Below are 27,957 nucleotides of genomic sequence, written 5' to 3'. Positions count from 1 at the left end.
TGCGTCAGCTCGAGTGACCGTATGACGTCAGTGTCAGTCTCCTGGCAGCCGGTACGAAGCCAAGGTTACCTAAATCTACTTTGCCCATTTTAAAAATGGCGTCCCCTTGACAGCGGAAATGACATACTATATATTCCGTTTCCATGGGAACTGTGTCGCGTCCCGGAAGTCGCCTTTAAAATCGCATCCTTATTAGTTTCTCGAAGCAGAAATATGCCGGCGGTGTCTTCAGAAGGTGAGAGTCACCCGGGGCTTGTGTCCTGGGTCAGCAAAACGTAGTTACTAAATATTGTACGACCACAAGTCCCAGCATACCATCAGGATATAGACAGCCCTCTCTTCTATATATGTGGTATTGACTCCTTTACTGGCCTGAAATATCACGTTTTTATAGTTTCTGCCTTTATTAAAGTTTTTCATGATTTTGTTTTGCAATTTAGCAGGTTTTTTTCAGTGAAGAAGTTTTTCATGTTTTTATGCAATAAAGCAAAAGAAAAACTGCTTCATTGCAAAAAAAAAAGAAGAAAAAAAAACATGAAAAAATGCGCAACTGGGGAAAAACATGAAAAACATCTTAATATAAAAACAACATGAAAAACTGCTTCATGGGGGGGGGGGGGGTAATGAAAACTTCATTGCAAAAAAAACAAAACTTGATCAAGTTTTTTTTTTGCAATGAAGTTTTGATTCTTTTCCCCTCAATGAAGCAGTTTTTCATGTTGTTTTTTTTTTTATTAAGATGTTTTTCATTTTTTCCCCAGTTATGCATTTTTTCCAGTTTTTTTTTTTTTTTTTGCAATGAAGCAGTTTTTGTTTTTTCAATATGTCAGTCTTTCAGGTTTTTGGTTTCAATTGCTCAGTTTTTCATATTTATTTCAGTAAAGCAGTTTTCACAATTTTTTTCGGTAAAGCAATTACATTTTTTTTCATAATGAACCAGTTTTTAATGTTTTTTCTTTCAATTAAGTTGTTTTAATTTTTTTTGCAGTTTTTATGAGTTTTTTTTTCCAGTGAAGCAGTTTTTTATGTTTTTATGCAATAAAGCAGTGTTTACATTTTTGTTTTTCAATGAAGGAGTTATTAAGTTTTATTTTTTTTAAATGAAGCAGTAATTTTATGTTTTTTTTTTTTATTTTAGCAGTTTTTCATGTTTTTTTTTAATGAAACAGTTATTTCATTTTTTTCCACAATGAAGTTGTTTTCTGCCAGGAAAGTTTTTTTTGTTGTTTTTTTTCCCTTTTTTATGGAATCAGGATATATAATAGTTATACATCTCCCCTCCAGCTCTATCTGTATACTGCTGCTATCTTTATGGAATCAGGATATATAGTAGTTATACACCTCCCCTCCAGCTCTATCTGTATACTGCTGCTATCTTTATGGAATCAGGATATATAGTAGTTATACACCTCCCCTCCAGCTCTATCTGTATACTGCTGCTATCTTTATGGAATCAGGATATATAGTAGTTATACACCTCCCCTCCAGCTCTATCTGTATACTGCTGCTATCTTTATGGAATCAGGATATATAGTAGTTATACACCTCCCCTCCAGCTCTATCTGTATACTGCTGCTATCTCTATGGGATCAGGATATATAGTAGTTATACACCTCCCCTCCAGCTCTATCTGTATACTGCTGCTATCTCTATGGGATCAGGATATATAGTAGTTATACACCTCCCCTCCAGCTCTATCTGTATACTGCTGCTATCTTTATGGAATCAGGATATATAGTAGTTATACACCTCCCCTCCAGCTCTATCTGTATACTGCTGCTATCTTTATGGAATCAGGATATATAGTAGTTATACACCTCCCCTCCAGCTCTATCTGTATACTGCTGCTATCTTTATGGAATCAGGATATATAGTAGTTATACACCTCCCCTCCAGCTCTATCTGTATACTGCTGCTATCTTTATGGAATCAGGATATGTAGTAGTTATACACCTCCCCTCCAGCTCATCTCTTTAACCCTTTAGGACAATAAATGTTGTATTTTATATAAAAGTGTGTGTTATAATACAGATCTTGTATTGTCACTCGTGTATCCTGTGACTGTGTTATCTTTTAGCCGCGCTGCAGAAGAAGAAGAGAGACTATGGCAGCATCCACGAGGCAGTGCGTTGCGGACATGTGGAGGAGCTGGCTACAATTGTGAAGAATGGGACCAGCGTGAATGAGGTGGATCCGGTCCACAGGTTTACACCCCTGCACTGGGCTGCACATTCCGGGAGTCTGGAGGTAACAATAGGGCTGGGCGGTATATACTGGTTCATATCGAATACCGAAATCTTTGTGCTGCACGATATTAATTTTAACCCATACCGCAATACCGGTTTGGCCCCTCCCCCTCGGGAATGAATTATCAGCCCAGCGCAGCGCTGTCCCCACATCGGGGAACTAATTATATGTGACCCGCGAGCGCTGTTCTGCCCCCCCCCAATTAATTATTAGCGCTGCGCTGTCCCCACATCGGGGAACTAATCATATCTGACCCGCGAGCGCTGTTCTGCCCCCCCCCCAATTAATTATTAGCCCATCGCTGTCCCCATCAGGGTACTACTCAGATATGTCACCCGCGAGCGCTGCCCTCCTTGTCCTCCTGTTTGTTGCCGGCGCTGACACTCTGTACCAGTGGTCTTCAACCTCCAGATGTTGCAAAACTACAACTCCCAGCATGCCCGGACAGCCAACGGCTGTCCGGGCATGCTGGGAGTTGTAGTTTTGCAACATCTGGAGGTCCGCAGGTTGAAGCCCACTGCTCTATACTGTATCCCTATGCCCGGGCTGCAAAAGGTAAACAAAATAAACTTTAACTCACCTTCCCCGTCGGTCCGGACCTGCTTCCAAGGGAATGGAACGTCGGAGAGCCGTCAGCCTATCACCGGCCGCAGCGATGTTCCGTCTCGGCCGGTGATAGGCTGAGTGCACTGTCATGTAAGAAGCCGCCCAGAGCTCCTTACATGACAGTGGGCTCAGCCTATCACCGGCCGAGGCAGAACATCGCTGCGGCCGGTGATAGTCTGACGGCTTTCCGACGTTCCGGTCCCCAGGAAGAGCGTAAGGCCGACGTAGGAACGTGCGTTAAAGTTTATTTTTACAGCTATAGAGTGTCAGCGTTGGCGGCCGCAACAAACAGGAGGACGAGGAGGGCAGCGCTTGCGGGTGACGGGAGTATTTACCCCGATGGGGGCAGCGCAGCGCTGGGCTGATAATTAATTTTGGGGGTGGGGGGTACCGTTATATACTGTGGAACCGCCATAAGTTTCAAAAATACAGCAATACACATATTTGGCCATACCGCCCAGTAACAAGTAACTTCTATATATCATGTATCCAAATACTGCAGATCCTAGAGATCACATCAGAAATCACCCTGAAAAGTCGGGCGCCAATTGTACATTTCTGCTGGTCCCTCCGGATTTGTTTTATCCTTTTTTTTTTTTGCTCTGACTGAATGAGATATTTCCATAGAGGTTTATGTACATAAAGCTTATCTGCCTTATAGATGAACCTGTATATACTTCTACAACGGTATATTGCACTTTGCTTCCAGTCGTCACCATTTTCTGAATAATTGTTTTCGTTAATGAATCAGAACACTATGATTTCCATTTAGCCAGTCCTGCTCTTATCTAGAAATGCTCTGTGAGCTAAACATTCCGGACTCCAGACTGATACATTGTACATAGCTAGTCCTGCTCTCAGCTGAGAAGATACAATTGTATCCAGTCTAGACAATGCTCTGTGAGCTAAACATCCTGGACTCCATACAATTGTATCCAGTCTAGACAATGCTCTGTGAGCTTAACATCCTGGACTCCAGACTGATACATTGTACATAGCTAGTCCTGCTCTCAACTGAGAAGTGATACAATTGTATCCAGTCTAGACAATGCTCTGTGAGCTAAACATCCTGGACTCCAGACTGATACATTGTACATAGCTAGTCCTGCTCTCAGCTGAGAAGTGATACAATTGTATCCATTCTAGACAATGCTCTGTGAGCTAAACATCCTGGACTCCAGACTGATACATTGTGCATAGCTAGTCCTGCTCTCAGCTGAGAAGTGATACAATTGTATCCAGCCTAGACAATGCTCTGTGAGCTAAACATCCTGGACTCCAGACTGATACATTGTACATAGCTAGTCCTGCTCTCAGCTGAGAAGTGATACAATTGAATCCAGTCTAGACAATGCTCTGTGAACAAAATTATGTTAACAATGTATCCAGAGTCCAGGCTGTGTAGCTCACAGAGCATTGTCTAGACTGGATACAATTGTATCACTTCTCAGCTGAGAGCAGGACTAGCTATGTACAATGTATCAGTCTGGAGTCCAGGATGTTTAGCTCACAGAGCATTGTCTAGACTGGATACAATTGTATCTTCTCAGCTGAGAGCAGGACTAGCTATGTACAATGTATCAGTCTGGAGTCCAGGATGTTTAGCTCACAGAGCATTGTCTAGTCTGGATACAATTGTATCACTGCTCAGCTGAGAGCAGGACTAGCTATGTACAATGTATCAGTCTGGAGTCCAGGATGTTTAGCTCACAGAGCATTGTCTAGACTGGATACAATTGTATCACTTCTCAGCTGAGAGCAGGACTAGCTATGTACAATGTATCAGTCTGGAGTCCAGGATGTTTAGCTCACAGAGCATTGTCTAGACTGGATACAATTGTATCTTCTCAGCTGAGAGCAGGACTAGCTATGTACAATGTATCAGTCTGGAGTCCAGGATGTTTAGCTTACAGAGCATTGTCTAGACTGGATACAATTGTATCACTTCTCAGCTGAGAGCAGGACTAGCTATGTACAATGTATCAGTCTGGGGTCCAGGATGTTCAGCTCACTGGACATTGCGGGGGGCAGGGCTGGCGTCGCCTAAAGGCAAGGTAGGCACCCGCCTAGAGCGCCCTCTTGCTGGGGGCGCCGCTCCATCCCTGCAAGAAAGTTGACTGACCCCCCCTGACATCACCCTTTAAGTGCCCTTGCATGTAAGGGAAAAAAGGTGGATTTGTGTTTGTGTGTATATATCAGCGTTCCTCAACCAGGGTGCCTCCAGCTGTTGTAAAACTACAAATCCCAGCATTTCCAATAGTAGTTTTGCAACAGCTTGGGGCACCCTGAGGAACACTTGTATGTATGTCTATATACAGTCATGGCCGTAAATGTTGTCACCCCTGACATTTTTCAAGAAAATGAAGCATTTCTCACAGGAAAGGATTGCAGTAACACATGTTTTGCTTTACACATGTTTATTCCCTTTGTGTGTATTGGAACTAAACCAAAAAAGGGAGGAAAATAGAAAATTGGACATAATGTCACCAAACTCCAAAAATGGTCTGGACAAAATTATTGGCACCCTTAAATTTAGTTGCACACCCTTTGGAAAAAATAACTGAAATCAGTCACTTCCTATAACCATCAATAAGCTTCTTACACCTCTCAGCCGGAATGTTGGACCACTCTTCCTTTACAAACTGCTCCAGGTCTCTCTTATTGGAAGGCGCCTTTTCCCAACAGCAATTTTAAAGGGGTACTCCCACCCTAGTCATCTTATTCCCTATCCAAAGGATAGGGGATAAGATGTCTGACCGCTGGGGACCCCCGCAATATTGCATGCTGCACCCACCTGTTTCTTGTCTGGAAGCGCTGGAGGGTCTCGGTCGCGACCACGGGAACGGAAGTCCGTGAAGTCAGTCTATGGGAGGGGGTCCCCTCAATGCAAGTTTATGGGAGGGGGCGTGTCAATGGGATTTAGATCTGGACTCATTGCTGGCTACTTCTCTCCAGCGCTTTGTTGCCATCCATTTCTGGGGGCTTTTTGACATATCTTTGGGGTCATTGTCCTGCTGGAAGACCCAAGATCTCGGACACAAACCCAGCTTTCTGACACTGGGCTGTACAGTGCGACCCAAAATCCATTGGTAATCCTCAGATTTCATGATGCCTTGTACACATTCAAGGCCCCCAGTGCCAGGGGCAGCAAAACAACCCCAAAACATCATTGACCTCCCCCATATGTCACTGTAGGTACTGTGTTCTTTTCTTTGGAGGCCTCATTCCGTTTTCGGTACACAGTAGAATGATGTGCTTTACCAAAAAGCTCTATCTTGGTCTCATCTGTCCACAAGACGTTTTCCCAGAAGGATTTTACTTCTTTTACAAGTTCATTTTTAAGATATTAGTGGAAATACCTGATTGAGTATATAAATCTGGGGAATCTCTGTAATTTTCCCTAAGGTTTTGCCTCCACTTTTGGAACTTTGAAGCTAGTACCCAGCTGTATCGGGGGATGGGGTTTTAGGTCTTGGCGACCATTCTCTAAGATCAGTCTGTTCTGTTATCTGCGGATATGACAAGAGCTTATTAAGGCTGCAATGCAGATTGAATAGATCCCTCAGGCCCTGGAAACACTCGGATGTCATCCTGATGGGTAGGTTCTCGTGCCCAAAGTTCAAGGGCTCTAAGTGCAGCTTTTTAGGGTCTATTCGCACGGTGGAATTTCTGCTTGCGGAATTCTGCCTCCAATGAAAGCCCAATACACTTCTAAAGGGTTCTGCACTCCCGCTGACACTTCGGAATTTCTGCTTGTGGAATTCCGCAAGTGGAAATTCCGAAGTGTCAACGGGAGTGCGGAATCCCATAGAAGTGTATGGGGTGACACACTGTAACAAACCTCCTTCTCGTGCTGCTGGCTGAGCGAGTGGTTTGGATGCTGGTGGTCTAACTTTCTTGTGGCAGGCAAGAGGGCGCTCTAGGCGGCTGCCTATAGGCAGAACCGGCCCTGGGTCTCAATGGATAAGGAAGAGGATTGTCAAGAAGTGTTCTAGGGTTCAAGTCTTCTGTGACGTCTAAAGGAAGAGTTATGATTTTATTCCACTCGTGGCCTCTCCTGGGGAGATCTCACAGCCACTGTACATTTTCTGAGAAGAACAGGAGCGGTTTTGAACCCCGCTTGCGTAGGTACAATTTTCCTGATACGGCTTGTTCGTGCTCTTTAAGGGGTACTCCCCTGGAAAACATTTTTTTTTTTTTTTTATCAACTGGTGCCAGAAAGTTAAACAGATTTGTAAATGACTTCTATTAAAAAATCTTAATCCTTCCAGTACTTATCAGCTTCTTTATACTACAAAAGAAGTTCTTTTCTTTTCTAATTTCCCTTTTGTCTGACCACAGTGCTCTCTGCTGACACCTCTGTCCATTTTAGGAACTGTCCGGAGTAGAAGCAAATCCCCATAGCAAACCTATCCTGCTCTGGACAGTTCCTAAAATGGACAGAGGTGTCAGCAGAGAGCACTGTGGTCAGACGGAAGGGAAATTAAAAAAGAAAATAACTTCCTGGGGAGCATATAGCAGTTGATAAGTACTGGCAGGATTAAGATTTTTTAATAGAAGTAATTTATAAATCTGTTTAACTTTCTGGCACCAGTTGATAAAAAATAAATAAATTAAAAAAATTGTTTTCCAGGGGAGTACCCCTTTAAGGACAGGTTTCTCTCTAAAAGACAAATTTATGCTGCTTTTTTTTTTTACCTGCTCTCACTTTTCTAGTGGATTACTTAAAGGGGTTCTCCACTATAAGGTGATTTTAGTACTTACCTGCCAGACAGTAATGCACATGCTTAGGAAGGATCTGTGCTTGTCTTTGGGTTAAATGGTTATGTTGTGAGATTACCATAAAGCTGTGACTATCTTTTTGTGAACTGGTATTTCCTGTTGGAGTTTGTTCCCTTAAACTACAAATCCCATCATCCCTTGTTTGTAAGTGTGAGGTCACTTTTCTCCCTCCCACACATCAGCCACCCGACCTATTGAAACACACTTGCGATCTCTTCAATGCAATAGACCAGTGTTTTCTCACCAGGGTGTCTCCAGCTGTTGCAAAAAACAGAATGATCTTCTTCCTACCCAGAAATGAATCGGCACTGAATGTATAAACCAATGTAGATTAAAGGGGTTATGCAGGAAAAAAAAATTTTTTTGTATATCAACTGGCTCCAGAAAGTTTAACATATTTGTAAATTACTTCTATTAAAAAATCTTAATCCTTTCAGTACTTATGAGCTTCTGAAGTTAAGGTTGTTCTTTTCTGTCTAAGTGCTCTCTGATGACACGTGTCTCGGGAACCGCCCAGTTTAGAAGAGGTTTGCTATGGGGATTTGCTTCTACTCTGGACAGTTCCCGAGACACGTGTCATCAGAGAGGACTTAGACAGAAAAGGACAACCTTAACTTCAGAAGCTGATAAGTACTGAAAGGATTAAGATTTTTTAATAGAAGTAATTTACAAATCTGTTTAACTTTCTGGAGCCAGTTGATATATAAAAAAAAAGTTTTTTCCTGGATAACCCCTTTACAATAAGATGATATATCTGGGACTGGCAGTCACTTGAAGGATCCTTTGGAGATCTTGTTCAATTCCTGTGTGTCCATCTTCTTGCAGTGTCTCCACTGGTTGCTGTGGCATGGAGCCGACATCACCGACGTGACCACCAGACGATGGACGGCAGCGCATTTAGCTGCTATCAAAGGCCAAGACGCCTGCATGCAGGTATATAGCAAATGTAATGCAGTAGGGTCTCCTGGTAACACTTCTACAAGAACCCCAATGGTCAAGATGCCCTATCCCATATCTATCTATCCCATATCTATCTATCTCATATCTATCTATCCCATATCTATCTCTCTCATATCTATCTCTCTCATATCTATCTATCTCATATCTATCTATCTCATATCTATCTCTCTCATATCTATCTCTCTCATATCTATCTCTCTCATATCTATCTCTCTCATATCTATCTATCTCATATCTATCTATCTCATATCTATCTATCTCATATCTATCTATCTCATATCCATCTATCTCATATCTATCTATCTATCTCATATCTATCTAATATCTATCTATCTATCTATCTATCTATCTGTCTCATATCTATCTATCTATCTATCGATCTCATATCTATCTCATATATCTCATATCTATCTCATATCTATCTATCTCATATCTATCTCATATCTATCTATCTATCTCATATCTATCTATCGATCTCATATCTATCTATCTCATATCTATCTATCTATCTCATATCTATCTCATATCTATCTATCGATCTCATATCTATCTATCTCATATCTATCTCATATCTATCTATCTCATATCTATCTATCTATCTATCTCATATCTATCTATCTATCTATCTATCTCATATCTATCTATCTATCTATCTCATATCTATATATCTATCTCATATCTATCTATCTCATATCTATCTATCACACCTCCTTGTTCTCATTTTCAGGCCTTGATCCTCAGCGGGGCAGACTTGTCATCTAAGGATGAGCGGCAGTGCACTCCATCACACCTGGCCGCTTCCCATGGACACTCATTCACTCTACAGACCATTCTGCGTAGTGGAGCGGTGAGCCGGAATATTACACGCCAGCCGTCCTGTGTATTGAGGAGGATATGTGAGTGTGGGGTTCTGGGGATTATTCTGTATACATATTTATGGTAACATTTCTTACAGGATACAGGTAGCCCTGACATTAATGGCTGGACCCCAGTTCATTATGCTGCATTTCATGGCCGACTCGGATGTTTACAGCTTCTGGTGAGGTGGGGGGCTTCTGTGGAAGATATCGATCACAATGGAAACACCCCAGGTATTAAGAATGAGATTTATAATTGCTAAAAGGAAAATCCCACATTCATCTCATAGGAAATTGTATATACTAAAATTCCAGTGATAGGGCAAATTTGTGAATAAGACAATAATATAACTATTCTGCCCCCTATTAGTTAAATATATCTACTATAATATATCTATAACATTACCCCCTATATACAAGAATATAACTGATATGATACTACCTCCTATATACAAGAATATAAATTCTATAATAATGCTCCTATATACAAGAATATAACTACTATAATACTGCTCCTATATACAAGAATATAACTACTATAATACTGCTCCTATATACAAGAATATAACTACTATAAAACTGTCTCCTATATACAAGAATATAACTACTATAATACTGCTCCTATATACAAGAATATAACTACTATAATACTGCTCCTATATACAAGAATATAACTACTATAATACTGCCTCCTATATACAAGAATATAACTACTATAGTACTGCTTCTATATACAAGAATATAACTATTATAATACTGCTCCTATATACAAGAATATAACTACTATAATACTGCCTCCTATATACAAGAATATAACTACTATAATACTGCTCCTATATACAAGAATATATCTCTTATAATACTGCTCCTATATACAAGAATATAACTACTATAATACTGCTCCTATATACAAGAATATAACTACTATAATACTGCTCCTATATACAAGAATATAACTACTATAATACTGCTCCTATATACAAGAATATAACTACTATAATACTGCTCCTATACACAAGAATATAACTACTATAATACTGCCCCTATATACAAGAATATAACTACTATAATACTGCCTCCTATATACAAGAATATAACTACTATAATACTGCTTCTATATACAAGAATATAACTACTATAATACTGCCTCCTAGATACAAGAATATAACTACTATAATACTGCTCCTATATACAAGAATATAACTACTATAATACTGCTCCTATATACAAGAATATAACTACTATAATACTGCTCCTATATACAAGAATATAGCTACTATAACATGGCTCCTATGTACAAGAATATAACTACTATAATACTGCTGCTATATACAAGAATATAACTACTATAATACTGTTCCTATATACAAGAATATAGCTACTATAATACTGCTCCTATATACAAGAATATAACTACTATAATACTGTTCCTATATACAAGAATATAACTACTATAATACTGCTCCTATGTACAAGAATATAACTACTATAATACTGCCCGCTATATACAAGAATATGACTACTATAATACTGCTCCTATATACAAGAATATAGCTACTATAATACTGTCCTATATACAAGAATATAACTACTATAATACTGCTCCTATATACAAGAATATAACTACTATAATACTGCTCCTATATACAAGAATATAACTACTATAATACTGCTCCTATGTACAAGAATATAACTACTATAATATTGTTCCTATATACAAGAATATAGCTACTATAATACTGCTCCTATATACAAGAATATAACTACTATAATACTGTTCCTATATACAAGAATATAACTACTATAATAATGCTCCTATATACAAGAATATAACTACTATAATACTGCTTCTATATACAAGAATATAACTACTAAAATACTGCTCCTATATATAAGAATATAACTACTATAATACTGCCTATTATACACAAGAATATAACTACTATAATACTGCTCCTATATACAAGAATATAACTACTATAATACTGCTCCTATATACAAGAATATAACTACTATAATACTGCTCCTATATACAAGAATATAACTACTATAATACTGCTCCTATACACAAGAATATAACTACTATAATACTGCCCCTATATACAAGAATATAACTACTATAATACTGCCTCCTATATACAAGAATATAACTACTATAATACTGCTCCTATATACAAGAATATAACTACTATAATACTGCCTCCTATATACAAGAATATAACTACTATAATACTGCCTCCTATATACAAGAATATAACTACTATAATACTGCCTCCTATATACAAGAATATAACTACTATAATACTGCCTCCTATATACAAGAATATAACTACTATGATACTATAAAATAAAATGAATCTAAACATGAAACATACCAGAATTGAATTCTTAAAGGGGTATTCCAGGTAAAACTTTTATATATATATATATATATACATATATATATATATATATATATCAACTGGCTCCGGAAAGTTAAACAGATTTGTAAATTACTTCTATTAAAAAATCTTAATCCTTCCAATAGTTATTAGCTTCTGAAGTTTTCTGTCTAACTGCTCAATGATGATGTCACGTCCAGGGAGCTGTGCATGATGGGAGAATATCCCCATAGGAACTGCACAGCTTTTGGGACATGAGTCATCAGAAAGCAGTTAGACAGAAAACAGCAACTCAACTTCAGAAGCTAATAACTATTGGAAGGATTAAGATTTTTTAATAGAAGTAATTTACAAATTAACTTTCTGCAGCTAGTTGATATATCAAAAAAAGTTTTGGTCTGGAATACCCCTTTAATAATGATTTATCTTTGTCGATGATTGTCTATGTAGGTTATATAAATGTTTCCTCTCCTCATATACCGGTCCATACATTACGGTATACCTCTTTTTGTCAGTGCATTTAGCCGCCATGGAGGGACATCTGCACTGTATAAAGTTTCTGCTCAGTAAAGTCCCCAGCTTCACTCTAGCATTGGAGGCGCGGAACAATAATGGAGAGAACCCAAAGGACCTGGCGAGAAGATTTTATAAGGAGAGAATCACTCAGTATATACAGGGCGTGGAGTATGAGAGGGACCATCCGGAAGATGGCGAGAGTGAGTATACCTGACACCTACCACAGTAGTGACAGGTACATTATGGAAATGTTACATGTTTAATATTATTAGATTGATGCTTGTACTACAACCTTTTATTTCTCTGATGTACCTCCAAATCTTCCCCTGCACCCATCACATAGCTATAGAGGGGCACCGCTATGTAACTCCGCTATAGAGGGGCACCGTTATATAACTACGCTATAGAGGGGCACCGCTATGTAACTCCGCTATAGAGGGGCACCGTTATATAACTCCGCTATAGAGGGGCACTGCTATATAACTCCGCTATAGAGGGGCACTGCTATATAACTCCGCTATAGAGGGGCACTGCTATATAACTCCGCTATAGAGGGGCACCGCTATATAACTCCGCTATAGAGGTGCACTGCTATATAACTCCGATATAGAGGGGCACGCTATATAACTCCACTATAGAGGGGCACCGCTATGTAACTCCGCTATAGAGGGGCACCGTTATATAACTACGCTATAGAGGGGCACCGCTATGTAACTCCGCTATAGAGGGGCACCGTTATATAACTCCGCTATAGAGGGGCACTGCTATATAACTCCGCTATAGAGGGGCACTGCTATATAACTCCGCTATAGAGGGGCACTGCTATATAACTCCGCTATAGAGGGGCACGCTATATAACTCCACTATAGAGGGGCACTGCTATATAACTCCGCTATAGAGGGGCACGCTATATAACTCCGCTATAGAGGGGTACTGCTATATAACTCCGCTATAGAGGTGCACCGCTATATAACTCCGCTATAGAGGGGCACTGCTATATAACTCCGCTATAGAGGGGCACGCTATATAACTCCACTATAGAGGGGCACTGCTATATAACTCCGCTATAGAGGTGCACCGCTATATAACTCCGCTATAGAGGGGTACTGCTATATAACTCCGCTATAGAGGTGCACTGCTATGTAACTCCGCTATAGAGGGGCACGCTATATAACTCCACTATAGAGGGGCACTGCTATATAACTCCGCTATAGAGGGGCACGCTATATAACTCCGCTATAGAGGGGTACTGCTATATAACTCCACTATAGAGGTGCACCGCTATGTAACTCCGCTATAGAGGGGCACCGCTATATAACTCCGCTATAGAGGTGCACCGCTATATAACTCCGCTATAGAGGGGCACGCTATATAACTCCACTATAGAGGGGCACTGCTATATAACTCAGCTATAGAGGTGCACCGCTATATAACTCCGCTATAGAGGGGCATCGCTATATAACTCCGCTATAGAGGGGCATCGCTATATAACTCCGCTATAGAGGGGTACTGCTATATAACTCTGCTATAGAGGGGCACAGCTATATAACTTCGCTATAGAGGGGCACCGCTATATAACTCCGCTATAGAGGGGCACTAATATATAACTCCGCTATAGAGGGGCACCCTTATCTAACTCTGCTATAGAGGGGCACAGCTATATAACTTCGCTATAGAGGGGCACCGCTATATAGTTCAGCTAAGAATCTTATTATGCGGAAAAGACAAGCAGGAAATTTGGAGTTTTATAACGGAAAAAACAAAGCTCTGACACTTAATGGAGTACTTTACTGCCCCAGCGTTCGGAACATTTTGCTCCGAATGCTGCTGGGTGCGGGCTGTGGTGGTCGTGTCGTCACGGTCATTCCCCCCTCGTGACGTCACACCATGCCCCACTCAATGCAAGTCCATGGAAGGGGGGCATGGAGGCAGGTGGGCGTGACGTCACGAGGGGGCGTGACCCACATTAAACCCAGTATAATGGGTATAGTGTGGGTGAAGAGCTGTAAAATGAGGGGTTACTTACTGAAATCCATTGGTTAGGTGCAGAGTTATGCTTGTAATTTTTTTATTACTAATGTCCTCCAGCGAGCATTGGAGGCAGGGAGCCGGCTGCCGAGTTTCCCTGTCTCCTACATAATCCGCCATCTGCCCTGCCCCCTTTATTACTATGCTAATCAAGGCCGCAGGTGAGCTCACAGAGAGCAGTACATAATAATGAAAGGGACATGGCCAACTGGGGATTATGTAGGAGACAGGGGAACTCGGCAGCTGGCTCCCTGTCTCCAATCCGCGCTGGGGCACATTACGATTAAAACTATTTACAGGCATAACTCTGCACCTAACCAATGGATTTTTGTGAGTAACCCCTCATTTTACAGCTCAGTATCCTGGGTTTAGTATGGATGAACTAGCTGTCAGTTTCTTTTTAGAAAAATGTAGTTTAAAAAAATAAATAAAAAATATTATCAGCACTGAATTGCGGTATTATTTATTGTATTGAAATGATATACACTGTAAGTTCTCTTGTAAATCATGGGACTAATTTCTGATTTTTAGACTTAGCATTCCCAGCTCATGTCGCCGCCTTCAAAGGGGATCTGGTGACCCTCCGAAAACTGGTGGAGAGTGGAATCATTAATATCAATGAGCGGGATGACAGAGGCTCCACCCCTTTACACAAAGGTAAGTGCCATAAGGGAGGAGAGAAGCTTCAAGTGCTGCAAACATTGGGTGTGGGCAGTTCAGGTATGATGCATTGTGTACACCTTCTATAGGGCATCATATACGCCTTTTACTCCCGGATTCCCTTGATAAAGTCAGCGTGTGCTGACGAAACGTCGGGGGCGGATGGCTAGCATTATATTTTAAATTGCAACTGTGAATGCCAGCATACACATCAGTGCTGCGTCCATAGTTGATCACTGGATAAATATAGCAAATGTCTGATACATAACTGGACGCACGTATCAGTTTAGCTGAGCAGAGGTTGTGTTTTTTAAAGCACCAAACACTCATTTTGTCCTTAGTTTGTTTTAAATTGATCTAATAAAGCATTATGGTTTAAAATATAAAAAGGGGGGATTCCTAGTCTTAGGGCTAACCCCTTTGGGGGGAGAACCCTTAAAAGTTGTTGCTTGCTAATTTTGCCCTGGAATCCCTGGGGGATTTGTTGTTTTTTTGTTGCACACATTCAAGGCCCCCAGTGCCAGAGGCAGCAAAACAACCCCAAAACATCATTGACCTCCACCATATTTCAATGTAGGTTCTGTGTTCTTTTCTTTGTAGGCCTCATTCCATTTTCGGTAAACAGTAGAATGATGTACTTTACCAAAAATCTCTATCTTAGTCTCATCTGTCCACAAGATGTTTTCCCAGAAGGATTTTGGCTTATTCAAGTTCATTTTGGCAAAATGTAGTCTTGTTTTTTATGTCTCTGTGTCAGCAGTGGGGTCCTCCTGGGTCTCCTCCATAGTGGGGTCCTCCTGGGTCTCCTGCCATAGCGTTTCATTTCATTTAAATGTCGATGGATAGTTTGCGCTGACACTGATGCTCCCTGAGCCTGCAGGACAGCTTGAATATCTTTGGAACTTGTTTGGGGCTGCTTATCCACCATCCAGACTATCCTGCATTAACACTTTTCATAAATTTTTCTCTTCCGTCCACACCCAGGGAGATTAGCTACAGTGCCATGGGTTACAAACTTCTTGATAATGTTGCACACTGTGGACAAAGGCAAATCTAGATCTCTGGACATGGACTTCAGACTTCATAACCTTCAGATTGTTGATCTTTTTCCACAATTTTGGTTCTCATGTCAGTTCTCTTCTTCTCTTTCTGTTGTCCATGCTTAGTGTGGCACACACAGACACACAATGCAAAGACTAAGTGAACTTCTCTCCTTTTTATCTGTATTCAGGTGTGATTTTTATATTGCTCCCACCTGTTATTTGCCCTAGGTGAGTTTAAAGGAGCATCACATGCTTGAAACAATCTTATTTTTCCACAATTTTGAAAGGGTGCCGATAATTTTGTCCAGACCATTTTTGGAGTTTGGTGACATTATGTCCAATTTGCTTTTTTTCCCTCCCTTTTTGGTTTAGTTCCAATACACACAAAGGGAATAAACATGTGTATAGCAAAACATGTGTTACTGCAATCCTTTTCTGTGAGAAATACTTCATTTTCTAGAAAAATTTCAGGGGTGCCAACATTTACGGCCATGACTATGTCTTGAATAGGACATTGTATATGCCTTCGATAGGGCATTGTATATGCCTTCGATAGGACATTGTATATGCCTTCTATAGGACATTGTATATGCCTTCGATAGGACATTGTATATGCCTTCTATAGGACATTGTATATGCTTTCGATAGGACATTTTTTACGCCTGATATAGGGCATTGTATATACCTTCTAATTCATAGGACATTGTATATGTCTTCAACTGGATATTTCATAGGCCTTCTATAGGGCATTTTACACGCTTTCTATAGTGCATTCTGTACGCCTTTTGTAGGACATTGAATACGCCTTCTGTAGGGGATTTTATGCCCTTTCTTTCCAGCATTGTATACACCTTCTATAGGGAATTGTATACACCTTCTATAGGGCATTGTATACACCTTCTATAGGGAATTGTGTAGTTTTTGAAAACGGGATCATCCCCAACTGAACTACACAATTCACCAAGTCCTGTTCATTGCCATGTAACTTCTACCCATCATATGTTTTTGCCAATAAAATGCAATTCTGATTTCCTTATATAGTAATTTGGGTTGTAAATCCTCTATAACGTTTCACCTTTTGTGGGATGATCCATGTGTTGTAACCTCAGTGTTGTGCTCCGCAGCTGCAGGCCAGGGCCGGGTGGAGTGCATACAGTGGCTGCTGGAGATGGGGGCCGACTACAACATTACCAACGAGGCCGGGGAGACCCCAAAAGATGTCGCTAAGAGGTATTAGTCGTTACTGTAATATGGAGGGCAGTGTGTGTGCAAGTTAAGGGGAGGGAGTTTGAAGGCGCACACCAGCATCTGTAAGGCTCCATTTCCTTCATAGTTGCAGCTGCTGGGTTCCCCCTTAACACCCTAAGCTGCAGGTTGTTCCCTTCCGATCTAACGGTTGCAGTTTGTCCCCTTCATACTTGATGGTTGCAGCTGTAGCGTGTTCCCCTCCCACTTGACATATGCAAACAAGGGGTCCCCTCTCATAGCAGCTGCAGCCGCAGGGTTGTGTCCCATTTGATAGTTACAGCTGCAGGGTGTCTCCTTTCCCCTTTGATGAATGCAACTTTACGGTGTCCCCCTCCCTCTTGCCGGCTTGGGGTCGTCCCCCTTGACCATTGCAGTCACAGGCTGTTTCCTTACCCTGGGACTGTTATAGCAGCCGGGTGTTCCCCTCCTTCTTGACAGTTTCAGCCCAAGCGTGTTCACCTCCCCCTTGATAGTTGCAGCCATAGAGGGCCCTCCGTCTCTTCTTAATGTTTATAGCCACAGAGCCCCCCCCCCCTTTGATGGTTGTAGCTGCAGGGTGCCCTACCTAATGCTAGAGTCTAATGCCCGATTGGTGAGGGCCAGAGCATGGGGACCCCTAACAAGAAACTGCTGTGTGACGCAGAGGCCTCAAAATACACTATGCACTGTGTGGGTGATACCGCCTTGGGTGCGCCATAAACTTGCATGGAGGGGGAGGGTGCTGTCTGCATGCGTGACCCCATCTGTTCTACCACCTTAAAAGGGGTACTCCACTGGCCAGCGTTCGGAACAAAATGTTCCGAATGCTGTTATGCGCCTGTGGGGGTCGGCCACCCTCCCTCAATGCAAGTCTATGGGAGGGGGCCAGTGGAGTACCCCTTTAAGTGGTCCTCTTACAAAATGACATAAAACCATACAAATCCCTTATGTTATCCTGGTGTTCTCCGATGACAGGTTTGCACAGCTGGCTGCTGTAAAGCTTCTGGGGGGAAGATCAGATGAAGAGTCAGAGGAGGAGATAAGTGAGGACGACCCCTTGTTCTTTGAGAGACATGGCGTAGAAGGAAGCACCGACCAACCAGACGACATCAATCTGAGTCCATCTGAGAAGAAGGCGGCCCGCAGTACGTAGGGTGTCACCTGACCGCTATTTTACTGACACAGACGGTATTTTTATACACTGCACAAAAAAATAAGGGAACACTAAGATAACACATCCTGGATCTGGATGAATGAACTAATCGTATGAAATACTTTCTTCTTTACATAGTTGAATGTGCTGACAACAAAATCACACAAAAATGATCAATGGAAATCAAATTTATCAACCCATGGAGGTCTGGATATGGAGTCACACTCAAAATCACAGTGGAAAACCCCACTACAGGCCGATCCAACTTTATGTAATGTCCTTAAAACAAGTCACAATGAGGCTCAGTAGTGTGTGTGGCCTCCACGTGCCCGTATGACCAGGGCCGGTTTTAGGCTCAGTGCGGCCCTAGGGAAAATCAAAAGTGGGGCCCCAAAAGTCGTAATAGTGCACTAACCAGATTTGCACATTTTTGGTCACTTCAAATACCATAAAAAATATCTAAAAAGCAATTGAAAAGTCCCATCAAAACAAAAATGGTACCGATAAAAACTACAAATCACAGCGCAAAAAATTACCCTCATACATCCCCATATACAGAAAAATAAGAGTTATAGGGATCAAAATAGTACAATTTTATATTTTTGTATAGTTCCCCCCACATTAGGTGCAGTATAGTTCTCCACATTAGGTGCCAACGGGCTGTCCGGGCATGCTGGGAGTTGTAGTTTTGCAACAGCTGGAGGCACCTTTGGTTCGGAAACACTGACGTATACTATATACTACTAAATAGTCCAATATGCTGGGAGTTGTAGTTTTCATTTGGGGCAGATGCTGAGCCACAGGCTGTATCAGGGCATGCTGGGAGTTGTAGTTAGTAACTAACTGCAACTCCAGAATTTAAAGGGGTACTCCGGTGGAAAACGTTTTATTTTTTTTTAAATCAACTGGTGCCTGAAAGTTAAACAGATTTGTAAATTACTTCTATTAAAAAAATCTTAATCCTTCTTGTACTTATTAGTTGCTGAATACTACAGCGGAAATTCTTTTCTTTTTGGAACACAGTGCTCTTTGCTGACATCTCTGTCCATTTTAGGAACTGTCCAGAGCAGCATATGTTTGCTATGGGGATTTTCTTCTAGTCGTGACAGTTCTTAAAATGAGATGTCAGCAGAGAGCAATGTGCTCGTGATGTCAGCAGAGAGCTCTGTGCTCCAAAAAGAAAATAATTTCCTCTGTAGTATTCAGCAACTGATAAGTACTGGAAGGATTAAGATTTTTTTTTTATAAAAGTAATTTACAAATCTGTTTAACTTTCTGGCACCAGTTGATATATAAAAAATTTTTTTTTCCACAGGAGTACCCCTTTAATTAAAAAAATTAAATAAAAAGCGATGAAAATGTCCCATCAAAACAAAAATGGTCCTGTTAAAAATTACAGATCAGGGAGCAATAAATGAGCCCTCATTCAGGAGAAAAAAAAAAAAAAAAGTTATACCCCTATAAGAATAGGACAAAATTTCCCCCGTATATGTGTATCCTGTGACGTCACGCATATATAATTAATTATGTAAATTTGCATGTTCGGTATTTTATAACCTACAAGGCATTGGGGTGGGGTGTAGTTCTTCCTGGATAGAACCATGTGGTGACAACCCCTCAGCGTCATGGTATAGTCCAGACCTGTCTACCCAGTATGTTGCAGGTGGTCAGGGAATGTATCTCAAACGGATGGAGGGCCACATTGGAGACCACTGCTGTAGAATCTTAAAGCCATGAACCTCACACCAACCCATACATATCCCATATTGTAATGTTGTCCGTCTTCCAGCGCGAGCCTACCATAAAATGAAAGAACTCGAGAAGCTTCTGGAGATTGCAAAAAGCAACTTTAAGCATCTTGGCGGTGTCCTGGAGGAAGAAAACCAGAGGAAGAAGGAGCAGCAAGAGTCAGAGAAGTAAATTTACTGGGGACTATGTTAATAGGTTTCAGAGGTGGAAGGAGACTGACTGGGAACATACTAGGCACTATATCTGCAGCTGTCAGAGCCCACACTTTCCCACAAATCCCCTTACTTACATGTGCACTGGGAACCAACTGCTTTAACCTTCAGGATACTGCACCTGAAATGAGCATGTGTGACCTGACTAGTAATACCCTGTACTATATTCCAGAGCTGCACTCACTATTCTGCTGGTGGGGTCACTGTGTACATATATTACATTACTTATCCTGTACTGACCCTAAGTTATATCCTGTATTATACTCCAGAGCTGTACTCACTATTCTGCTGGTGAGGTCACTGTGTACATACATTACATTACTTATCCTGTACTGATCCTGAGTTATATCCTGTATTATACCCCAGAGCTGTACTCACTATTCTGCTGGTAGGGTCACTGTGTACATACATTACATTACTTATCCTGTACTGATCCTGAGTTATATCCTGTATTATACTCCAGAGCTGTACTCACTATTCTGCTGGTGAGGTCACTGTCTACATACATTACATTACTTATCCTGTACTGATCCTGAGTTATAACCTGTATTATACTCCAGAGCTGTACTCACTATTCTGCTGGTGAGGTCACTGTGTACATACATTACATTACTTATCCTGTACTGATCCTGAGTTATAACCTGTATTATACTGCAGAGCTGTACTCACTATTCTGCTGGTGAGGTCACTGTGTATTTACATTACATTACTTATCCTGTACTGATCCTGAGTTATATCCTGTATTATACTCCAGAGCAGTATTCACTATTCTGCTGGTGAGGTCACTGTGTACATACATTACATTACTTATCCTGTACTGATCCTGAGTTATATCCTGTATTATACCCCAGAGCTGTACTCACTATTCTGCTGGTGGGGTCACTGTGTACATACATTACATTACTTATCCTGTACTGATCCCGCGTTATATTCTGTATTATACTCCAGAGCTGTACTCACTATTCTGCTGGTGGAGTCACTGTGTACATATATTACATTACTTATCTTGTACTGATCCTGAGTTATATCCTGTATTATACTCCAGAGCTGTACTCACTATTCTGCTGGTGGAGTCACTGTGTACATATATTACATTACTTATCTTGTACTGATCCTTAGTTATATCCTGTATTATGCTCCAATATAATAAATTACATTCTAACATGCTTAATATAACAGAGATTGCAAGATCAGTATATTCCATTTGTCCTTATTTGAAATTTGGTTTAAAAAAATAAAACAAAATGGGCTGCTTAGTCTAAAATGCCTGGGCCTATTTTTGGTCCCAGCCCGGCCCTGCTGAGGACAATATTTGCAGCTGTCAGAGATGGAAGGAGACTTACTGGAAACCTGCTGGGTCTGTATCAATAGCTGCCAGAGGGTGGAGAAGATTGACTGAGAACTTAATGGGGACTATAGTAACAGCTGCCAGAGGTGGAAGAAGGCTGACTGGGAACATACTGACTAACATACTGGCTAACATTTATCATTGTCTTTGGACTGTTTTTTGTGTCTAGAAAAGGCGCAAGCAGGGTTTATTTGCGCCTTTTGGTTTACACATTTCTGCTGATTTTGAGTTACAATCCACTGATTTCGGCAATACACATGATTTGGACAGGTTTTATGAACTGCGCCTTTTTTGTGAAAAGGCGCAAAAAAGACGCAAAGCCACTGAAAAGTCTCAAACTACACCGGCCCAGACTTAGCTTAGCTTTTTGGTGTATGTGAAGAGAGAAATTTCAGAAAATATGACCTGCACAAAATTTATCAAATCCTCTGTATCAAAAAGAAGGGGCTATGCCACTCTATAAAGCCTGCGAGACCGTGTGACAAAATATTTGTCCACTCTTGTTTATTTTTCTCTTTTTTGCAGGATGATCAGAGACTTGGAGGAGCAGCTGGAGTATGAGCGCTTACGCAGGGAGAAGATGGAGATCCAGCTGGATGAATACAGAGTGCAGATCTCTCACCTGAACAGCTGCCTGGAGCAGATGAAGCCTCCGCCAAGACCCTCCGTAAGTGAATTACACCGCGCTGTGCTACAAATGTCGAATTATGGGGGCGGAGGAGGGATTATCTCTGGTCTGAAGAGTTTCTTGTATTCTTCCATCATCCTTTATGCTTGAGGTGGCCTCAGCGAGCAATGAATGACCTGCTGGATCAGCAGCGCAGAGTATTTCAGTAGATCATAGCGCTGATCCTGTCTTTATATAGTCCTGTGCTAATCTAAGGTGAAGAAAACACTGAAGATCATAGACTTAGCCCAGTGTTTATTCACCCATAATGTATTGTATGGGTGAATAAATGAATAAACTACCACTTGTTTTGAATACTACGTTGGAGTGTCGTCTTCCACTATTTTTCTTTTTGTGATTTGGGCCTTGGTCTGGCTTTGAGGACAGAGCACCCACTGACTTAAAAAGTCACTCACAATGCATCATCCAGTCTACTTTTTTAAAATATATCTATCCATCTATAATTATATACACACAAATATATATATATATATATTTATATTATTTTTAAAATTGTATACATACATACATATAATATATATATATATATACACACACACACACACACACACACACACACACACACACACACACATATATATACACACTCACATACACACACACATATATATATATACACACATACAGACACACACACACACACACACACACACTTAAAGGGGTATTCCAGGCAAAAATTTTTTTTTTATAAATCAACTGGCTCCAGAAAGTTAAACAGATTTGTAAATTACTTCTATTAAAAAATTCTTAATCCTTTCAGTACTTGTGAGCTTCTGAAGTTAAAGGTTGTTCTTTTCTGTCTAAGTGCTCTCTGATGACACGTCTCTCGGGAACCGCCCAGTTTAGAAGAGGTTTGCTATGGGGATTTGCTTCTAAACTGGGCGGTTCCAGAGACAGGTGTCATCAGAGAGCACTTAGACAGAAAAGAACAACCCTAACTTCAGAAGCTCATAAGTACTGAAAGGATTAAGATTTTTTAATAGAAGTAATTTACAAATCTGTTTAACTTTCTGGAGCTAGTTGATTATATATATATATATATATATTTATATATAAAGTTTTTGCCTAGAATACCCCTTTAACCTCTTAAGGACCCATGACGTATGCATACGTCATGTCTTTTCCTGGTCTCCGCCGCTCACCCGGCGGAGATCGGAAGCGGATCCCTGCTGAAATCCTTCAGCAGGGATCCAGGGCAAACGCAAAGGGGGGCCATGTAGACCCCCATGTCTGAGATCGCCGCAAATCGCAAGGGAAATCGCCCTTGCGATCTGCGGCGATACCGGGCTGATCGGGTCTCTGGGACCCGACCGCCCGGTAATTTCGCATGATCCCTGGAAGTCCGGGAGGAAGACCGGAGGACGCAGCGGGGGACGGGGGAGTGCTGGGGCCCGGCCCCGGTACTTACCTTGTCCCTGAAGACCCGGATCCCGGCGAGGAAGATGATGGCGGCGGCGGCGACAGGTGAGTAGATCTTCAGCCGCGGTCGGGCCCTTTACAGCAATGCACGTCGCCGTAAAGTGACATGCATTGCTGTATTGGGACCCTGTATACTACAACTCCCAGCATGCCCAGACAGCCCTTGGCGTCTGGGCATGCTGGGAGTTGCAGTTTTGCAACATCTGGAGGTCCACAGTTTTGGACCACTGTGCCCTTCCAGATGTTGCAAAACTACACATTCTCAGCATGCCCTTACTGTCCAGGCATGCTGGGAGTTGTAGTGCTGTAACATCTGGCCCTTCAGATGTTGCAGAACTACAACTCCCAGCATGCCTGGACAGTTTTGGCATACTGGGAGTTGTAGTTTTGCAACATCTGGAAGGGCACAGATTGGGAACCACTGTATTAGTGGTCTGCAAACTGTAGTCCTCCAGATGTTGCAAAATTACAACTCCAAGCATGCTGGGAGTTGTAGTTCGGCAACATCTGGCTCTAAAGATGTTGCCGAACTACTACTCCCAGCATGCCTGAGAATGTTTGGGAGTTGTGGTTTTGCAACAACAGGAGGCACACTGGTTGGGAAACATTGTCTGTTTCCTTACTCAGCGTTTCCCAACCCGTGTGCCTCCAGCTGTTGCAAAACTATAACTACCAGCATGCACTGAGACTGTGCATGCTGGGAGTTGTAGTTTTGCAACAGCTGGAGGTCCCCCCCTTGTGAATGTACAGGGTACATTCACATGGGCAGGGGCTTACAGTGAGTATCAGGCTGCAAGTTTGCGATGCAGCAAATTTTGCGCGGCAGCTAGAACTCGCAGCGGGAAAATCGCTGTAACCCCCCGCCCATGTGACTGTACCCTAAAAACACTACACTACACTAACACAAAATAAAATAAAAAGTAAAAAACACTACATATACACATACCCCTACACAGCCCCCCTCCCCAATAAAAATGAAAAATGTCTGGTACACCACTGTTTTCAAAATGGAGCCTCCAGCTGTTGCAAAACAACAACTCCCAGTATTGACGGACAGCCGTCGACTGTCCAAGCATGCTGGGAGTTTTGCAACAGCTGGAGGCACCCTGTTTGGGAATCACTGGCGTAGAATACCCCTATGTCAACCCCTATGTAAATCCCTAATTCAGGCCTCAAATGCGCATGGCGCTCTCACTTTGGAGCCCTGTCGTATTTCAAGGCAACAGTTTAGGGTCACATATGGGGTATCGCCGTACTCGGGAGAAATTGCCTTACAAATTTTGGGGGGCTTTTTCTCCTTTCACCCCTTATGAAAAGGTGAAGTTGGGGTCTACACCAGCATGTTAGTGTAAAAAAATAATTTTTTTACACTAACATGCTGGTGTTGCCCTATACTTTTCATTTTGACAAGAAGTAAAAGGGAAAAAAGCCCCCCAAAATTTGTAATGCAATTTCTCCCGACTACGGAGATACCCCATATGTGGGCGCAAAGTGCTCTGGGGGCGCACAACAAGGCCCCGAAGGGAGAGTGCACCATGTACATTTGAGGTGATTTGCACAGGGGTGGCTGATTGTTACAGCGGTTTTGACAAACGCAAATAAAAAAATTTAAAAAAACAACATATGTGACCCCATTTCGGAAACTACACCCCTCACGGAATGTAATGAGGGGTGCAGTGAGAATTTACACCCCACTGGTGTCTGACAGATCTTTGGAACAGTGGGCTGCGCAAATTAAAAATTTTGTACAGCCCACTGTTCCAAAGATCTGACAGACACCAGTGGGGGTGTAAATGCTCACTGTACCCCTTGTTACGTTCCTCAAGGGGTCTAGTTTCCAAAATGGTATGCAATGTGGGGGTTATTTTGCTGTTCTGGCACCATAGGGGCTTCCTAAATGAGACATGCCCCCCGAGCAAAATTTGCTCTCAAAAAGCCAAATATGACTCCTTCTCTTCTGAGCATTGTAGTTCGCCCGTAGTGTGCTTCAGGTCAACTTATGGGGTACCTCCATACTCAGAAGAGATGGGGTTACAAATTTTGGGGGGTATTTTCTGCTATTAACCCTTGCAAAAATGTGAAATTTGGGGGGGAAACACACATTTTAGTGAAAAAAAAATATTTTTTTACGTATGCAAAAGTCGTGAAACCCCTGTGGGGTATTAAGGCTCACTTTATTTCTTGTTACGTTCCACAAAGGGTCTAGTTTCCAAAATGGTATGCCATGTGTTTTTTTTTTGCTGTCCTGGCACCATAGGGGCTTCCTAAATGCGACATGCCCCCGAGCAAAATTTGCTCTCAAAAAGCCAAATATGACTCCTCCTCTTCTGAGCATTGTAGTTCGCCCATAGTGCACTTCAGGTCAACTTATGGGGTACCTCCATACTCAGAAGAGATGGGGTTACAAATTTTGGGGGGTATTTTCTGCTATTAACCCTTGCAAAAATGTGAAATTTTGGGGGAAACACACATTTTATTGAAATTTTTTTACATATGCAAAAGTCGTGAAACACCTGTGGGGTATTAAGGCTCACTTTATTCCTTGTTACGTTCCTCAAGGGGTATGGTTTCCAAAATGGTATGCCATGTGTTTTTTTTTTTCCTGTTCTGGCACCATAGGGGCTTCCTAAATGCAACATGCCCCCCAAAAACCATTTCAGAAAAACGTACGCTCTAAAATCCCCTTGTCGCTCCTTCGCTTCTGAGCCCTCTACTGCGCCCGCCGAACACTTTACATAGACATATGAGGTATGTGCTTACTCGAGAGAAATTGGGCTACAAATATAAGTATACATTTTCTCCTTTTACCCCTTGTAAAAATTAAAAAATTGGGTCTACAAGAACATGTGAGTGTAAAAAATAAAGATTGTGAATTTTCTCCTTCACTTTGCTGCTATTCCTGTGAAACACCTAAAGGGTTAAAATGCTGACTGAATGTCATTTTGAATACTTTGGGGGGTGCAGTTTTTATAATGGGGTCATTTGTGGGGTATTTCTAATATGAAGACCCTTCAAATCCACTTCAAACCTGAACTGGTCCCGTAAAAATTGTGATTTTGGAAATTTTGTGAAAAATTGGAAACTTTCTGCTGAACTTTGAAGCCCTCTGGTGTCTTCCAAAAGTAAAAACTCATCAATTTTATGATGCAAATATAAAGTAGACATATTGTCTATGTGAATAAAATAAAATAATATTTGTAATATCCATTTTCCTTACAAGCAGAGAGCTTCAAAGTTAGAAAAATGCAAAATTTTCAAATTTTTCATCAAATTTTGGGATTTTTCATCAAGAAAGGATGCAAGTTACAAAAATTTTTTACCACTAAGTTAAAGTAGAATATGTCAAGAAAAAACAATCTCGGAATCAGAATGATAACTAAAAGCATTCCAGAGTTATTAATGTTTAAAGTGACAGTGGTCAGATGTGCAAAAAATGGCCGGGTCCTGAGGTGTAAAATGGCTGGGTCCTTAAGGGGTTAAGTGTGTAATTTTTTATTATACACACATACATACATAAATGTGTGTGTATATACACACATACATACACATTTATGTGTGTATATAATAAAAAAACACACACACACACATATATATATATATTATATTTTATTTATGTATATAATAAAAAAAAAAATTATATATATTTATGTGCATATATTATATTTAAAAAATATATTATTTAATATATATATATATATATATATATATATATTATCTATTTTTATATTTTTTTTTATTCTACCAGAGGGAGAAGCTGTCAGAGTCCTATAAGGAGAAGAAAAGTGCCAAGAAGAAACCAGTTCAGCCGCCAAATGCAGGAGGAGTCTTTGTGAGGAGATGAACTGAGAAGTAACAGGGCGCCGGGCTTGCATAATATGGGTAGAAGTAGACTGCAAGTCACCTGACTCTGGACTGATTTTGTATAGCCTGTAAATTACATATTCTAATGGTTTTTTAAAATTAGTTAAATTTTGATGTTATGAAGATAACATTACCATCTCCTAAAGTAACAGCATATTACTAGGATATTTCATTATGACAGTGTTTCCCCAAACAGCATGCCTCCAGCTGTTGCAAAACT

The 27,957-nt window shown here is 41.1% G+C and overlaps 1 protein-coding gene across 1 annotated transcript; it reads left to right on the top strand.

Moving 5' to 3' along the window:
• Positions 1-44: 44 nt before the first annotated feature.
• On the top strand, positions 45-27,957 carry ANKRD42 (ankyrin repeat domain 42). Its single transcript, XM_056561379.1, has 12 exons — positions 45-235; positions 2,078-2,247; positions 8,461-8,568; positions 9,323-9,442; positions 9,551-9,686; positions 12,349-12,549; positions 14,909-15,034; positions 17,205-17,310; positions 18,283-18,452; positions 20,250-20,376; positions 22,295-22,436; positions 27,622-27,957. Exons 1-12 carry the CDS (start codon positions 214-216, stop codon positions 27,715-27,717), a joined length of 1,524 nt encoding a protein of 507 aa, XP_056417354.1. The 5' UTR covers positions 45-213; the 3' UTR covers positions 27,718-27,957.

The sequence above is a fragment of the Hyla sarda genome, chromosome 2, assembly GCF_029499605.1.
Source record: "Hyla sarda isolate aHylSar1 chromosome 2, aHylSar1.hap1, whole genome shotgun sequence".
NCBI lineage: Eukaryota > Metazoa > Chordata > Amphibia > Anura > Hylidae > Hyla > Hyla sarda.
This window is presented reverse-complemented; position numbering and strand designations above follow the sequence as displayed.

Bases quoted from the DNA above. Each gene is read 5' to 3' on its own strand.
- ANKRD42 (XM_056561379.1), top strand. From the start codon at position 214: ATGCCGGCGGTGTCTTCAGAAG. The intron at 12,550-14,908 runs GTGAGTATACCT...TCTGATTTTTAG, and splicing joins CCATCCGGAAGATGGCGAGA to ACTTAGCATTCCCAGCTCAT. The intron at 17,311-18,282 runs GTATTAGTCGTT...CTCCGATGACAG, and splicing joins CCAAAAGATGTCGCTAAGAG to GTTTGCACAGCTGGCTGCTG.